General features: G+C 36.7%; 1 protein-coding gene across 7 annotated transcripts in view; it reads left to right on the top strand.

Annotated features, from left to right (window-relative positions):
* satb2 (SATB homeobox 2) overlaps window positions 1-18,748 on the top strand; it is an 81,215-nt gene that overhangs the window by 57,189 nt on the left and 5,278 nt on the right. For 5 of the 7 annotated variants that reach the window (XM_073912043.1, XM_073912044.1, XM_073912045.1 and 2 more), the window contains 6 exons: window positions 862-903; window positions 1,008-1,585; window positions 3,269-3,481; window positions 4,717-4,803; window positions 5,636-5,782; window positions 10,254-10,448. In XM_073912043.1, the coding sequence (XP_073768144.1) occupies window positions 862-903; window positions 1,008-1,585; window positions 3,269-3,481; window positions 4,717-4,803; window positions 5,636-5,782; window positions 10,254-10,448 (1,262 nt within the window). The remainder of the gene's footprint in view (window positions 1-861; window positions 904-1,007; window positions 1,586-3,268; window positions 3,482-4,716; window positions 4,804-5,635; window positions 5,783-10,253; window positions 10,449-18,748) is intronic. The other 2 variants (XM_017357700.3, NM_001128532.1) reach the window with 2 other exon arrangements.

Raw genomic sequence — 18,748 nt, 5'->3', positions numbered from 1 at the left:
ACATCGCTCTGCCAAGTTTGTCATTGTCATGTGGCCTACAGTTCCATTTACATTGACTGCCAAATCCTTATGGGTTAGTAAAGTGTCCAGTGTATGCACACTTCAGAATCCCTAGAAGAAGTGGGTCATCAAGGCCCTTTACACTTACTGTTAAAAAATCAGACGTAATGTTTACACCCAGTTTTTTTGTCTACTGTGTATGGAAGTAGGCATACATGGGGGCAGGGAATGCAGGTTTGTAACTGTAGTGAGGTGTTCAGGGTCATGAAGTCTTGACGTATTTGCTGCATTGTATACATTGTATCTTAATGGCCCTTTTTACACAAGATGGGGTAACCTAATCCTCCTTGTGGCCTAATGGAAACCACTGTTCCTTCCCCAAAAATGCTGCAGGGGGTCTTCCAGCGGCAGGTCCTATCCTACAGCTCTGCTGTTTAAGCCTCTTAGCATCCAAATGCCTGTGACAATTTTCCTCCTCTCATTGCCCCTTCAAAAAGTGAAATAATTACACAGCAGGACAGATCAAAGTAGGGACTAAACCCCAAGTGCAGAGAGAGAGAGCGCCAACAAAGAATAAAGCGATCCTCGGTATGCTGACAGAGTAAGTGGTGTTGAGTTACACCGAGCCCCCTCCATTAGTTCTGCTGTTTGCCTCCCAGAGCTAAACACTCAGCCCGCATTGCCAGATGTGTGTGCCAGTACGGAGGGACTCCATTGGGTGACTCACGTGTCAGTCATACAGTTGTAAGCCAGAGTTGTAAAACTGTCTATTCATGAAAGAACATTATTGTTTCATCATGAGCATGATTGAGTTAATGAATGCTTTTGTCACTTACCATGAGTTTCTCATGTCTGTTTTAGGCGATTATTTGTGGCAAGGACGGGAGGGCTCAGAAATCAAGGGTAAGCTCTAAAGTATCTTTGGGTAAAGGACTGACTTTGATTTCTTAGCTTGAACAGTAGAGAGTTTGTTCTGGTGCCTCATACACATCTTTATCCCTCTATAGTTGAACGGGACAATATCGCAGACTTCTGTGTATTAGCCCAGCGTCCACCTCCTCACCTCACTGCACTGGGACAACTCGGCCCATTGAACAGCGCTGGCTCCCTGGTAAAAGGCAACTCAGGAGAACCTCAGAATTCAGCTCAGTCTCAGCCTCCACCTCAAGGGCAGCCACAACCCCCATCATCTCTTGGGCAGCTCCATCACAGTCCTCCACTAAGGGCACAGGTGCCTCCTCCACCTCCTCCTGCCGCCCTGCAGCCTCTTTTGGCACCTGGAGGACTTCTCTCACCCCAGCTCAGTCCACAGCTGGTCCGGCAGCAGTTGGCCATGGCTCATCTTATCAACCAGCAGCTGGCCGTCAGCCGCCTCCTGCATCAGCACCCACAGGCTCTTAACCAGCAGTTTCTCAATCACCCACCCATTCCTCGGCCTAGCAAGTCTGGGGGCCCTGGAGAGCCCGGCTCCAACCCCTCGGCTGCAGAAGTGTCCTCTGATATATACCAACTAGTGCGAGATGAGCTGAAAAGGGCCAGTGTCTCACAGGCAGTGTTTGCTCGAGTTGCCTTCAACCGTACACAGGTATAGTTCAAAGCTCATGGTGGAGCATATTGTCTCATCTAGAACTACAATTCTTTAAACTCTGTAATCATTTTGCTGGCAAGAATAAAAATTTTAACGATTGTAATGCACATTTTCTATGTCTATTAAGTAAAAAAAAATCCCGGGGAATGTTCATTCATTCATTCATTCATTCATTCGTTCGTTCATTTATTTTATTTTCGGCTTAGCCCCTTTATTAATCTGGGGTCACCACAGTGGAATAAACAGCCTTATCTTATCCTTATCCAGCATATGTTTTACACAGCAGATGCCCTTCTAGCTGAAACCCATCATTTGGAAACATCCATCTCATTCTCACACATACACTACAGACAATTTAGCCTTCCCAATTCACCTATATACCACATGTCTTTAGATTGCGGGAGTAACCAGAGCACCCAGCGGAAACCCACTTAGGGATAGTAATAAACATAAATTAAATGAATTTAACCAAGACTGGCTTGTTTGTCAACAGTAGTTTAGTTCATTCATTCATTCATTTTCTTGTCGGCTTAATCCCTTTATCAATCCAGAGTCGCCACAGCGGAGTGAACCGCCAACTTATCCAGCAAGTTTTTACGCAGCGGATGCCCTTCCAGACGCAACTCATCTCTGTTGCCAAAGCAAGCATTTTTTTTCTATCTACAGAATTGTAGTTAAAAGTAACACTGACTATTTTATTTTTATAAAGAACATTATTTTAAATTTTCTTGTGAAGTTTCAATTTTACATTTTTAATATGAAAGACAAAAATGTGGGTATCTGCGTCGAGATTATTCCGAACATGCAGTCAGTTGTAAGATTCTTAGGGCAATTTGTAAAAAAAAGAAAAACATAAATTAATAAATCATTAACAAAAACAAATGATTTTCTGTCGTACTGTATACTTCAAAGATTGCTAAGTTCAGTTTGTCATAAAACTAAAATATATGCATTCTACAAATAGACCAAACACAGACAATCCTAATGAAAAAAATTAGTATCAGCGAAAAAAGTAAATATATCTCATAACAAAACAGTGGCGACACGGTGGCACAGTGGGAAGCACGATCGCCTCACATCAAGAAGGTCACTGGTTCGAGCCCAGGCTGGGTCAGTTGGCATTTCTATGTTGAGTTTGCATATTCTCCCATGTTTGTGTAGGTTTCTTCAGGGTGCTCTAGTTTTCCCCACAGTCCAAACATATGCATAGTATGCATGTATGTATGTGAAAAGTTGGCTGTTCATTCAGCTGGGGCGACCCCTTCAAGGGACTAAACCAAAAAGAAAATTAATGAATAACAAAATATTTGTCATATATGTTATAGATTTATTGCTTTGACCTAGTCATTATCCTATGGACAGACCAAATCATATACAACTCAGGTCTAAATAAGTTTAATTTGGCACTGAACTAAATACTGTCAGAGTCAGTGTGTTGGTTTGAGCCTGTCATCATGATTGCCTGGTATCCAAAGACTGAATCCTCACATACCCTCTCAGCAGCAAACACACCTGGTGAATTCACAGAGTTACTGCAGGTCCAAATTATGTTCAATTACATCCAACATAGTGCACAGTCGATTAGAGAGTGGGTGGAGGCTTACATGCTGCAGGTGAAGTAATAGAAAAAAATAAAACAGAGTCATCAACTGTACTTACTTATGTGTTTATGTTCACCAGGGCCTGTTATCAGAGATATTGCGAAAAGAAGAGGACCCGCGTTCAGCCTCTCAGTCTTTGCTGGTGAACCTCAAAGCAATGCAGAACTTCCTGAACTTACCTGAGAGTGAGAGGGACCGCATTTATCAGGAAGAGCGAGAACGCAGTATGAACCCCCCTGTGAGTCTGCCTCCAAGCACAAACCCCAGTCCTGGGGCCGTCCGCCTCTCTCAGGTACCACATTTCTCACCTTCATTCCCATAGACATCCCCATTGCATCTATGTTTGTATGTTTAACTGGGTGTAGAAATACCTGAAAGCTTTTGTTGTGTCTGATTCTCAATTGTTTATATGTACGCCAGTGAGATTGCTTTTGTTTCTGTCTGGATTCATGCGATCTGTTTACTTGTTTGGCTTGGCTCACAGTTTGTTGTTTTCTTAGTAATCTGAAATCAGGATGTTACAAAGCTAGGTTTTGCAAGAACTGAGCTTAGCAAAGGCTGGAATACTCTACTCAGAATAAAAAACACAACATATCACATGCATCCCTCCTTTATAAATAGTTAAAAAATTTATGAAAAAATCTAAATTTCACATAATTTAGAGCTCGGCAAACACAAAAATGTGCATCTTGTTGCTAGGCTGTACATTACCTATTAAAACAATAAGAAAAAAAAGCCAAATATGTTTGAATATCACCAAAATAGCTTTGTGACTTTAAATAAAAGTTGCGGAGTCAATAAGAAAAGTTGCTAAATTTGGTGACAGTATTCCCAGACTGGTAACAGTGCTCATGAGACTATCAGCTCTGACAATATCAAATGTTTAATATCCTCAGAATGTATGGAATCAAGCAAAAATCATATACTGTATACTAAATACTATGTTTGAAACTCATACTTATCCCACTATTCACTATTATTAAAAAGTGTTTTATATAATACGAATGTGCATAGTGAAATATGGCATAGGTTAGTCACTTCACTTACTCTCATATGCATAGATCTTTTCCTGTGGCCTCATAAGGCATTATGAATGTCCACTGGATGCACATTTAATAATCTTCCTGGCTCTTTTCTTCTACTGTTTTGTGACTACTATGAATTGTAGAGGAAGCGCTACTCACCTCAAATAAAGTTTTTTTGGGTTTTGAAATAGTATAAAAGTAGGAATATACAGATGTTATTTTATATGTAACAAATGTCAACTCTGTCTACCCAAACCTGAAGAGTCATCCACACTGCAAATAAGGGTACAAATCTATTTATATCTATTTAAGGGTACAAATCACAAACGTCAAGTAGTGTGTTCCAGCCTTAAAATTATATTTTGTCTTTAAATGTTTGATGCATGAATATTGATAGTTTTGCGCTAACCACACTGTCTTTAAAGCCCTCTAAGTGTCAGAATATCTCAAGTCTGTCTGCTACCTTTTTATTGCTAACCTCTCGCTATACCTCTCAATGCAGAAGGTGTGGGAGCGCAGCATCGATGAACAGTTAACCCCTGATGCGTGGGCATCTATTTGGAAGAATAAGACCAAAATCACAAACTCGGTGAGCATTACATCTGCACTTAATTTCTTCATGTAGAGTGTTTCTCAAAAGAAACCTTTGAGATCTGAATTGTAATTATTTGTAACCATGACACTTTTCCCACTGCTAATAAATGTTCAATAAGTCAAGCTACTGCAGAATGTTAAATTTATGCTATTTTTATTAAGGATTTTCAACTAAATCCATATTTGTTAGAGATTACATTTTTACACACACATTAAACCTTCAGGTCCACATGCTTTTGCCGTTGATTATCTAAAATGACAAAAGCAGGAAAGCATGGCTTTGCTCCTGTCATGGCATGTTTATATTAAATGACCTGGAACCTGGTGCGTGGACTTTCTAAAACGCTTGTATGAAGCGTATGAATGCGCCTGCTTTCAGCCTCAGAACCATTATGAATGAACCTACGTATGCAGATAATAAAAAAATCCTTCTGATATGGGAACAAAGTTTTCATTCTTTGGTCTTTGGGAATGCGGTTGTGTATTATCATTACTATTATGTCTGTATATGTTTATCTTGCAATCGTTTTTACTGGGGAATGTGAGATTACTTGCCTGTGCCTGCAGAGTAACTTCAAACACTAAATAGGAAAACACACCACTCTAAAATCAATATACTGGTCTTCAAACACATACTACAAAGAGTACAGATAAATACTTTAACGGTTTATCTGCTAAAACCATAGTATGTTACAGGTACAAACAAGAGTCTGCAAAATGATCCATGACTGTTATCTCATATTGTAATTTCTGTAGCAATTATAAATATTCATCAACCAGTTTGTCTTTGTTTGTTATATTTACCTTTGACCACTGGATCCTCACAGTGCAAGACTCCTAACCCTGACCTTCCTGTGAAACTGGAACCACTGGTCAACATCACCTCAGCCATCTATGACGAAATCCAGCAGGAGATGAAACGGGCCAAAGTGTCTCAGGCGCTTTTCGCCAAGGTGGCAGCCAACAAGAGTCAGGTATAAATATTTATTTATCAATTATTTTTAGTTATTGTTTATAAACTTGTCATGTTCCCATCCTTTTATAGAGCACAGGGTAACACTTATTTTGATGGAGCATTATTGGACAGTCTACTTAATATCTGTTGATACTGCTGCTAAACAGATAATAAACTAACTATAAGAAACTTTGCAAGTACATGTCAGCTTACACTAACCCTAACCCCAACCTAACAGCCTACTTATAATCTAATGAGAATTAGTTGGTATGTAGATGCAATGTAACTTAAATTCAACAAACGGACCATCAAAATAAAGTGACACCGAAGTGACAGTCCCTAAACGTTACAGTAAATGTCAAAAAATACTGTGTTGTTACCTTGTTACATACCAGTTTTTTAAACTGTACAAGGGAACTGAAATTGCTAAATATTTCTTATGTGGTTAGAGTTATTATTACAGGTTAGGATATTTGAGACACCTTTTATTCTGAAAAGAATATAAGCTTAAATGTCTTTTCTTAGTCAGCATAGTAGGGGAAGTAATGGTGTGCCTCTATGCAGACTTTATATCTGATTCTGGCGCGTCTCTCCAGTTGATAAACAAAAACATAAACAGATAAATGTCTTGCATTTATTTCCATTACTTACTTGCCATTCCAATCCTTCTAAAGGATCTTACTTTTTTCTATGCCTTTGTCAGTCTCTCTCCCAACCCATGAGTCATTGCTTAGGTTGTGATACGGACATGCATTCAGTGATCCGTGGATTAATCTGATTACTGTCCTCATACTCTTTTTACATTGACACTTTGTTCCCAGATTTTAAAGCATGCAGAACATTATGAATCAATATCATAGAAGCAGAGAAATCTATGTTTTTGATGCCTTGAAAAACAAATATTCCCGTGCTGACAGTAATTACAGTAATTATGAACAGCACATCACAGGCATATAATTGTGCTTTTTTGTTTTTTCTTTTGTTCTGGTGTTGTGCATCTATATATATAACACAAAGACTACTGTTTAAAATCATCCATGGAGATTTTTAATAAAGTAGATTAATTTAATTACAAAATATGATTTGTGCTATATTTCTCTTTCAAATAAATATTTTTTTCCAGTTTTTAATTGATCAGAGAATACTAAAAAAAATGTATCACTAAAAATATGAAATTTGAATAATATTTCACAATATAAGAAGTTTGTGATATTACTGTATTATTCATTCGTTCGTTTTCCATCAGCTTAGTCCCTTACAGGGTTGTCACGATACTGGAATTCGATACCAATCAATACTAAAGTTTTAAAAACATCCATTTCCTTCTAACATTTCAGCGCTAAAGAGCACGTCCTAAAACAACGCTGATTTGCTATTGTGTTCACATGCTCAACAGAAATTACAGTAATTAGCCGTGAAGGTCATCAGTTCACTGAACTCATCGCTGTTTACTGAGTGTAATCACAGATACAGGGACACTGGAGTGTTTTAAAGTCAGGTTGATCAGCTCGTTATGTCTGTAAGCTGACATAAGAGCGAAGACTTGTAGGGGAATGAACCGCCAACTTATCTAGCATATGTTTTATATGGCAGATGCCCTTTAAGCCGCAACCCAGTACTGTGAAACACTTAAATTCACTTACATTCACACACACACTCAAACTCTACGGCCAGTTTAGTTTATCCAAAGTATGTCTTTGGACTGTGTGGGAACATGCAAACTCCACACAGAAATGCCAAATAGTCCAGCCCGGTCTCGATCCAGCGACCTTCTTGCTGTGAGGTGACAGTGCTAACCACTGAGCCACCATGCCACTCCCAATATTACTGTATTTGTCATCAAATTCATATAGACTTAACGTAAAATATTTTACATTTAAATATTGACAAGTCAGTTACACTGTAAAAAAGTTGACTCAACTTAAAATTTTAAGGCAGCAAACTTCAGGACATTTTGAGTTTATTCAACTTAAATCGAGTCAAGTGAGGTAATTGGGTTGAAAGTTGAGTCAACTCAAAAATGTCCTTAAGTTTGTTGCCTTAAAATTTTAAGTTTGTTGTTTTTTTTTTACAGTGTTGCTGACCATATTGTTTTAGTGCCAAGAACAACAGCAATGCCTTTACTAATGCAAAAAATGCATGGCATTCATTTCAGAGTGTTGATAAAGATTTTTTTTTACAGCTACTGGCCCATTTGTTTGTCTCTGTCTCATTTAGATCAAAGAGGGATAATTGATTTAGTCAAATATGATCCTGCTCCCAGCTGCGCCTAATTCTTACCATGTAATAGCCTGAGATAGCTTCGGTATCTGCTTCTTCCTTTGCTGAGAATCTCTGCATTATTGCGGACTAGATTTGCTGGTGTGACCACATCATCTAGAGGCATGTGTTCGGGGCGTCTTCGCATGTTCGCGTGTGTGAGATGTGTCAGCGAAGTGCTGCTCTGGCGGTGTGTGTATGAATGAACGAATGTGTGTGTGACAGATGCGGTCAGGTCTCGCAGGTCTGGGGTCGGGTGGGGGGGTCACGGCCGAACGCATCCATCTGCTGCAGCTGGCCAGGAGGAGCTAAGGGAGAACCACAGAGAGACCGAGATGCGCAGGTCATTAACAATGTGTGCTGGAAGAGCTTGACTGCACACAACAGCTGGTGTCAAAGACTGGCCCAGTCTAGCAGAGATAATCAAATCTTCCTAATCTCCAAGCATTTCACTCTCGCTTTCACACACTCTCAGCTCGCTCAGTGCACTTGTGATGCTTTGTGGTGCAACTTGTTTACTGTGAAGTAAAGTTTACAATGATAGCATGAACAAGGGGTGAGTTGTCGTTGCACATCCCATTGTGCACATAATATCCTGTCCTCGTCAAATCTTTATGATTGTTAAATTAATGGCCATAAAAGAGAACGAAGTCCCTATAGATTGTGTATGGACATGCATATGGTATAAGTGACACTAAATGTTTTTTATTGCCCTATCAGAAATGTTCTATTTCTCATTGACAGAGATGATTATGGGCTAATAACTTCATTCATTAGTTTTCTTTTCGGCTTAGTCCTTTTATTAATCAGAGTGGCCACAGCGGAATGAATCGCCAACTTATCTCAACCCAACACTGGGAAACACCCACACACTCACTTACACTATGGCCAATTTAGCTTATTAAATTCACCTGTACCGCATGTCTTAGGACTGTGGCGGAAATCTGAGCACTTGGAGGAAACCCTCGCAAACACAGGGAAAACATGCAAACACCACACAGAAATGCCAACTGGCCCAGCCGGGTCTCGAACCAGTGACCTTCTTGCTGTGAGGTGATTGTGCTACCCACTGTGCCACTGTGCTACCCCAGTTAATCATTTGTTTAAAAAAAATAGGAATCGTAGAGCATGCAAGGTTTATTCTTTCCTATTACTATTAAAAAATCCTATGCAAGGCATAATGTTTTGAGAGTGCTTAATTTTGAATAAAATGTAGTATCCCTTTAGTTGACAGTCCATATAAACATTCACAGGTTATCTAGGTAGTCTGAGTTTCCCAGTGACAATTTTAGAGTCCATTCATGTGCAGTTTACATATTGCAAACTCATATTTGTATTAATACCAATGACATATGGAAGCAGGATTCATTTTTAATGGGATTGTGATTGCAATTTTATAGCTAGATCATAAGTTCTTGTGATAATTTTTGGGTCTGTATTTCCAGCAAATCCGTTGTTTTACATTAGAAGTTTTTGACTTTTTGATTTTATATTGTTGATATCCCAAGCAGAAATATCATATATGACCCCATATACATATATATGTGTGTTTGTGTGTGTGTGTGTGTGTGTGTGTGTGTGTGTGTGTGTGTGTGTGTGTGTGTGTGTGTGTGTGTGTGTGTGTGTGTGTGTGTGTGTGTGTGTGTGTGTGTGTGTGTGTGTGTGTGTGTGTGTGTGTGTGAACATAAATGTACATGTCTGTAATTTGTAGTGGTTGGGGAAAATATGTGTAAACATTATTACATCACTACATTTTTGCAATATTTAGCATTTATGTACATATATGACATATGTTTTTATATGTGTGAAGTATAATCCTGAACTTGTTTGTCATATATGTGATTTGGATATATTGCCATATATCAGATATCTGTTTGGGAATGAAAAATGGTTAGGTTTCAGCGTAGCTTTTCAGTCATGTGCTTAAAAATATAAAAATATTTAAAAAGTCAAAGCATGTAAACAAGTATAATAAAATTACTGTAGCTGTTTTAATTCAAAATCCTACTGTAATATCTGTCATAATAACAGTATTATACACCACTACGTAATTTTTTGACATTTCATATATTATGATTATTATATCTGTGTAGTAGTCATAATGGATTCTTAATGGAACTTATAAAAACAACAAAAAAAAAACTATTCCAAAGGTGTACCTAGTATTTTAAAGCATGCATATGAGATGACTACTTTGGGCAAAATATGTAATAAATCCTTATTTTTTTAAGGGATGGCTGTGTGAGCTGCTTCGCTGGAAAGAGAGTCCCAGCCCAGAGAACAGGACACTCTGGGAGAACCTGTGCACTATCCGTAGGTTTCTGAGCCTTCCACAGACAGACAGGGACATGGTGTACGAGGAAGAGTCCCGTCATCACCACAGCGAACGGCTGCACACTGTACTACACCTGCCCACTGACCCTCAGGTAAGTTTTATAAACAAAATCAAGCAAAATACAGGAGATTATTGTGACGTTTACCGTGCAGGATCGTCAAATGGTGTGACATGAAATGTTCCTTCACTGAAAACTCTAATAAGTTGACTGAACTAAATTAATTGAGTAAACTCATTGAGTAATGGAGTCTCCCAAATCTTGCATATTTAAGTTTATTTAACTTGCCGGTTTTATATATGCATGTGTGTGCATGCGTGTGTGTAATAATATGCTATGAAAAAATATTTAAATAAATTTTAAACAAAATATAAGTGTCCATTTCTATACATTATGATGAATAATTATACTTGAAGCCATTTGTTTTCTGATTTAAAAAAATACCTTGCACTTAAAAGATTGCACGTATTAGAATTGTGCAGTCAAGACTACATTTGTGGAAATTACCTGTTTTTTTTTCAAAGGATTAATCATGATTTTGAGCTTACTACATTTGAAATGTTAACTTTCATGTTATATAAGGTAAATTAACTCATATTTCTAAGTGATAGGACCAAAATGCTAAATTTTAAGTTATGTTCAGTCAACTTCACTAAATTGTTTGAGTAAAGACAATATTAGGGTTTACAGTGTTCATTCTGTCCAGAAATACTGTAATTTCAATTCAATTCATGTTTACTTCTATGGCGCTTTTACAATGTAGATTGTGTCAAAGCAACTTAACATAGAAGTTCTGGTAAATTGAAACTATTTCAATCCAGTTTTTAGAGTTCAGTTTAGTTCACTTCAGCATAGTTTAAATTTCACTGCTGAAAGTCCAAACACTGAAGAGCAAGAGTAAATGCCAGAGATATTTAAAATTCTGAAATATTTTTGGTTCTAACACAGTGGAAGTGTGATCAGCAAGTGACATTGTGCAAAGTAAAGAACACAGAAAACTAAAAAAATTGGGTAAGGCACAAATTTTTGCTGGAAAAAAAATTAAAAATAACAATAGAAATAATGCAAAACCTCTGTAAATACAATACTTAGTAAGTTCAAGTGCATGACTATGTCAGCTGAAAAAAACCACATCCGCACCCTTTCAATGCTATTGGTTTCACTTTGTGTTAATCCTGTCAATAGTTTTGTTAACAGCAAAAGAGGTTTGGCTCAAGCTGTTAGTAAATCTGTTAAAACCTCTTTAAATTCAAAACACTTTTTAAATTCAGTGTTTTAGATTACTATCTTTTTAAAATAGCATGCTTAACCTTAACAGAAAAGAATTTTGAATAAAATAAATTTTAAAAAACGAATTATTTAGCCCAAATGTGTATAAGATTTCAGATAACAGTGAAAGGAAAGTGTTTTTCTCTTTAGATCACATGAATGTGTGTTCATTGTATGCTTCTTTGAGGCTTCAATTTTAATATCAGCATCATTCATGCAGCATTCCTGCCAACATCTAATAACCCAGCACACCCCAGCCTCTTTAATCACAAACACACACACACACACACGCACACACAGAATTCCAAATAACACGCTACTGATTAAATGGACTTTCCCCTATGCCAGCCAGGGTCATTACAGAATAGACTGTGGACGTACACTTCAGTATTAGACACACACACACACACACACACACACACACACACACATCTACTCACTAATACTTATATGTAAATACATGCACACATAAATCTACAAACCCTTGGATCAATGCTTTCTACCTTCTTTCAACCTACTCTTCTTTCTCACCGTGCCAGTAAAGCATTAGCGTTGAATCCACTCACAATGATCGCTGTTTATTAACATTTATTAACTTAAGCTGAGCGGCCGTATTAAGATTAAGCACTAACAAATGGAGACAGAGTTACTTCCCTGTTACTGTCTCAGCCCATTACGTGTCTTTCTCTCTTGCTCGCTTTCTCTTTTATGTCAGTGGAATAAACAGACTGTTGGCAGCATGTGTGTGTGTGTAAATATACTCATTTATGTGTTTTGGGCGCAGAAGGAAATGCCCCATTAGGACACACCCTGACAGACAGTGCCACCACAGCCCTGATATTAATAATTACGGGAAGAGAAGGAACACACACACATACGTATGCACATACACACACGCACATAATGACTCAAGGGAGTTCAATACAGTAAGTCTCTTTAGTAACTCCACACTCTGGCCATGAATTCTTGCACAACACTCGTCATAAAAACATACATTTGTTGAGGATAGTCAGTGAATTTAGATAAAAAGCTGTACCAGATACCTTTTTTATTGCTGTTTACTTTCATTATGTACAGTGCTTAACATATATGAATAAACCCCTCACAAATCTCTCATTTAAATTTTTATTTTCCATAGGAAAATATTATCTTTGTGCATATACATTAAATTAGTCAATACTGAAGCCAAATCTGGAGCTTATCTAACAAAATAACTTATGATAGCAGTCCAAAAATTTGTACACCCAAATTTGTGTTAGGAAAAATATTAAATAAAAAAAGCTAATTTTAAGAGAAACAAAACAATTTTACAATTTTGTTAAAATGGATGTAGTTTGTAGTTATTTTCCCCAATATTTGCATGAATTTAAATGTATTATCTTTCTATTTCTAAAGATATTCAATTACTAAAATATTATTTTAATATATATGAATTAATATATCTGTTTAATGAATAATTTAATTTAATTTTAATAGATAAAGTTATTTAATAAATATATTTTGTTTAAATGCACCCAAATATATGGCTTGTATTCCCAAAAAAAATGGCTTATCATAAATAAGTTATGATAAGTAATGTATATACAGCGTGTGTATACAAGTATTATATGAATGTATGTATAAAACCTGTCCACTAAACCCCTTAGTGTGTATTTAAGCTTTTCTAGTTCACAGATGGGGTTGTGGAGGATTTCCAGCATAATAGGGTTCTTTTGCTGGCTCATAAAGATATATAAGCAATAATGCCCTTCTGAGTAACTGATAAAGTTATGGTTGTGGTGTCAAAATCTGCTAATTTAAGTCATATGTTAATGTTTTTCTAAAAGAATAGAAACAAGTATAGTAACAATATAGTGTCATGTCAGTGTATTATGAAACTGCCATAAGTGTGTATGTGGGTGTTTGTTTGTGTCTTTGCTGCTGTTTTTTCCCTGCTGTCGGATGTAATAATGAGAGACCCTCCTCAGATCACACTACCCCTTGGCTCCAGCCTGCTGCTACCACAGTCAGCACATGCCTTCCAGCTGCCTATGCAGACATGAGCATGTTAATGAATGAACACACATGCAGCACTTGCATGTATGTTGACTTGGCACACAGCAACAGACTTTGCTGATTTATTTACTTCATCCTTTTAAGATCATCAAATGTAACTCAAGAGTCCTCTTCCTCTTTACTGTCAGTTCATGTAATATTGACACATCTAAGTAAATAAAAATTATGATTTATTGTATATGTTTTGATAAAAGCCAGCAGTATTTTACTTTCTAAAATCTACACAAAAAATAAAAAATACCAATGTTGAGTCAAATATGGACAAAACCAACATTAGTATTATTTATTCATTTATTTTCTTGTCGGCTTAGTCCCTTTATTAATCCGGGGTCGCCACAGCGTAATGAACCGCCAACTTATCTAGCACGTTTTTACGCAGCGGATGCCCTTCCAGCCGCAACCCATCTCTGGGAAACATCCACACACACTCATTCACATACACACACTCATACACTACGGACAATTTAGCCTATCCAATTCACCTGTACCGCATGTCTTTGGACTGTGGGTTAAACAGGAGCACCCGGAGGAAACCCACGCGAACACAGGGAGAGCATGCAAACTGCACACGGAAACGGCAACTGAGCCGAGGCTTGAACCAGCGACCTTCTTGCTGTGAGGTGACAGCACTACCTACTGTGTCGCACCTCATTGGGATTATTTTTACAAAATAAATTTAAGTGTAAATTTAAATGTGTTTGTCCATAACTGACTCAACACTGGGTTTCAACTAGTCATTATTGAGTTAATTTTATCTAAAACAATTTACATTTTATTGTGTAAAACTTAATTTATTTCAGTAATTTTTAGGATGTTTCACTCAAATAACAACAGATAAAACTAACATGAAAATAAATAAAACTTTTTTTTTTTTACACTATTTCATCTAATGATCATTAAATTATTAAAATATTAAATTATTTTATATTTACTGTTGCATTAAAGTCCAAAATGGAAGAATTTATGTTATTTATTAATTGATTGTTCAAGCTACCTCACCCAAGTGCTCTGTTTGTAACAGAGTTGTTGAATGTGAAAATAGGGTGAATTAAATAAAAAATAAGGATCATCTTGAATCTGTTTCTTCGCTCTTCTTTATTAATTAATTAATTTATTTATATATTATAGAAGTATCAAATCAGGTTTTGGTATTGGTAAATACTCAAAATCAAATAACTCTGAGGGCAAAAAAACCTGATCAGGACATCCCTAGTGATTACTGCTCCAAAATCAGTTCTTTTTAAACATCTTGGTAAAAAAACAACAACTTTTACCCCCATTTAACACAATAAATTTATTTTAAGATACATTTAAAATATTTTGGACCAGTAGTTTTTGATGCAGAGATTCCTGAAAATATTGTTGCAATAAAAATCTAAAATAAAATAGTTGTCAAAAATGTGTTAAAAAACAAAACTTTGGTGGTTTTAAAACTTTGACTTTTCCAAACCACGGTAAACCCTGAAACCGTTTATCATCCCATGCCTAATTTCAACAAACCAGCATATTTTTATCGTGTAGCTAAAATGAAATACATTTTATTATGTAAAATTGATTTTATTACAGTTAATATTTAGGATTTTTTATTTATTTAACTTGATTCACGCAAGTAACTACAGATAAAACAAAAAAATAAATAAATAAATAAAACACTATAGAAGTTTTAAAAATAGAAATTACAAAAAATAACAAACTTTTAGAGCTAAAAATCAATAGTAAGTACATTAAATAAACCTAATAAATATGAAAGTTTGTCTAAAGTAATACTGAAATACATATATTTATCAAACTTTTTATATAGTACCAATTCCAGACCTCTAGAGGTTTCTAGATTCCATTTTGAAATCCTGAATCATGCTAGTGAACAGTCATATTTTCTTCTCCGTGTATCTTAACGGTTTCAGTCACTCTCAGGCGGGTCAGCACGAGCCCCAGAGTGAATCTCGGCTCACCTTAGGGATACACTCACACTCACACTAACACACTCTGGAAGGTTGACCCAGTCCAGTGTTTTCTTGACGCTGTTTCTGCAGTTCGTGTGCATGGTCTTAAGTGCCTCCCTTTGCTCATTTGGCAGGACATTTCTTATGAATAATTTCTCCTTTGTTTTTGCTAAATTGGTTGCTGCAGTGTGCACTGGAGTGCCCCCTAGACCCTGCCGTGTGGATTGGGACCCCGAATGAGTGCTGGGGTTGAAGGACTGCTGGCAATGCACATACTTGCACAATCACACACTCAGCATGGCAACCACTGACATCATTGACCCTCTAATAGAAATATTAGGGCTTTTTTCAAAAATCAGAGCTCAGCGTTTAATTTATTATTATTTTTGTGTACTGTTAATTTAATAGCTAGGCTGTTAAACTCTGTTTGTTCCATGCAGTGTAAAAGTAAAACAAAATAATGACAAAGCAATTTTTTTTAAAAAGTGTATAAATACACAGAAAGAAGTAAAGTTGTTGTATTTCCTTTTTTCATTTTTCAAGTTAACTGGTTTGGCACTTTTACTTTCATTCAGGAACATTTTATGCATGCCCCTGTGATAAACGAGATATTGGATGCGAGTATGAACTGCTGAAAGAGTGTTGTTTTAATAGAATTTGATATCGCATGCCGTATTAGGGATAAAAAAAACTTTGCATATATGTGATATATTGCGATATGTGTGTCTATGGTCCTTCATTGACTAGGTATGTAGGTGCAGAGAATAGCAGAGGTAATAGTTTGATTAAGTTGTTTACATGTCTGAACTGCACTTCAATAATTCAACTAAAATCGGCATAGTCCACATGTCTTAATTTGATTTCTGTTCAGTTAGATTATGACTTTAGTTAGTTTAAGGTAATTAAAACTCGCTGTTTACATGGTAGACTCTTGATCAGAATACTGTCTTAATATTATTAAAATTGGATTATTGGTGTCCATGTTAACGTAGTTATTGTCAAAGTTATTAAGAAAATAGTTGCAATCCTAGTATGACACACAATAACAGTTTTAGAAAAGGTTTTGGTACATTTATTTTGTTAATATTAACATTTTTGTATTATGTATTTAGTTTAGGCTTGAGTATTTATATGAGTTAATATATTTAGGTCAGTTAATGTTTATTTTATATTAAGTAACAAAAAAGGTTTTAGTTAAGTATAATAACTCTGGTACCTTGAAACAAGTAAATGCTTACTAAAATGAACAAGTGATGCATATTGTGTTGATCAGTATGGCTTAATCATAATGGGTACTTAGTTACTTGTTGACTGTTTCTTTTGTTTTTGTGGATTGCCTAAACTCTAAACTTTCTTAAAAAAAATCAAGACAAGCACACGCACATGACTCACCCATTCCTGAGGTATTGCACTGTGGCAAAGAAAAATTATGATGCACATGATAATTGGAGAAGGTGAAGTCATGCACAAGGAAACCAACAGGAAAGTGTCTTTCTCGTCATTACATATTTATCTGCCTGTTAATGGCGTCTCGAGTGGCAACACAGCCCCCTCTTAATCCCGCCTCCGTCCCCACGAGGGCCAGTCCTCATTAAGAATCTACTGAATATTTTATGTTCTATAATTCTTTTATACTTCTTCATCATAATTTGCCTTGATTTGTGTTTAAAGAAAAAAAGGATACTTTTTCTTAATGCGGTGAACTCAAAGACCCATCCGATCTTGGAATTAAAAAAAGAAGGAAGTGATGGAGATGAATACTGAAAGAAGGAAGGCTAGCAGGGAAAAATTGCACTGTGTCCAAATGTGACTCCACTGGTTGAAAAGAAGTTGTTTAAGAACTGAGTAGGTGAATAAATTGGACGGTGAATGAAATTGGAGGTTGGCTTTATAGTTAAAGCAGGAATTTGAAATGGAGTCACTCGTTTGGCTTGGAAAAAAGCTCTTCATTAGTGTCCACCATTAGAGCTCAGACTCTACTCTGAATGGCTTTCTTGGAGGACTTGCTCTCCATCTGTGTAAAGAAAAATATCTCATAGGTAGAGCCATACAGAATCTGTGGATCTTTTTAGCCATTTCTGAGCAGAAAATGAATGAAGAAAAAACTGAATTAATAAATATTTATAAACATTTACACAAGTAATTCAATAGACTGAATAATGGGTTTTTTCGGGCAGGTTCAATGTGGGCCGACCCACAGGATGCCAAACAATGGCACAAAGTCACTATTAATCTGTGTTTTGCATTTTGGATCATGCCGTATGTGTCTTTGGAACCTACCTAACTTGCTCCCGGAACTTGCTAAAATAATATACACAACAAGCAAACATATACAAAATGAATGGGTTTGTGAATGTGTGTGTGGTCTCTAGCTAAGCTAACGGGTATTTTGTGCTGTTATGAGTTGTGGTCAATCTAATTATTCACCATCTTTAAACTTCTTTGACATTTCTTTTTCTTGTCCTTTCTTGTGGCCACTGTTTGTTTCTCACAGACATGGAAAGTAATACATTATGGAGAAATAGAGAAGAGAAAAAAAGAACAAACCTACACACTTCCTGTAAAGCGCCAGCCCAAAACAGCCCCCACAAGTGAAATCGGAGCAATTTCATGGTCTGGCCTACCCTCAATATTATTTAAAAAATACCCTGTTATTATTTAGGGAATAGAGAGGGAGAGAGAGACAGAGAGAGAGGCGCATGACTATTATCTTTATGTAGGTCCTTTAATTTTAATGCACCGCAGATTTATAGCTTAGCATTCCAGTGTGGAGGCACTGGGCACCCCACCCTGGTCATAAACTCAGCAGGACAGCGCCACAGACTTCGATAGCTCAGCTGTGACACACTGCACCTTCCCTTGTATCACAGCTCACCAGATATTTTATTTTATCTTATTTTCTCAGTGCAGATTTTCTGCTCTTTACTTCTGATCCTGAACTCTGATTACCACTTTTTTTGTACCCCAATACCTCTTCCTTGTTCACACGATTCCTGTTTTGGCAAACCAAAAAATGGCAGATTTATTGAGAAACATGCGGAGGGTCTCAAATCCTTAGAAAAACAGCAGTTTGCTAGCCTCTAGCTTGTTAGACAATGCTAATAGCATTGTGTTTGTAGAGGACAA

Source organism: Danio rerio, chromosome 9 (genome assembly GCF_049306965.1).
Source record: "Danio rerio strain Tuebingen ecotype United States chromosome 9, GRCz12tu, whole genome shotgun sequence".
Taxonomy (NCBI): Eukaryota; Metazoa; Chordata; class Actinopteri; order Cypriniformes; family Danionidae; genus Danio; species Danio rerio.
The sequence above is the reverse complement of the archived record's forward strand: the minus strand, read 5'-3'. Positions and strand labels throughout refer to the sequence as shown.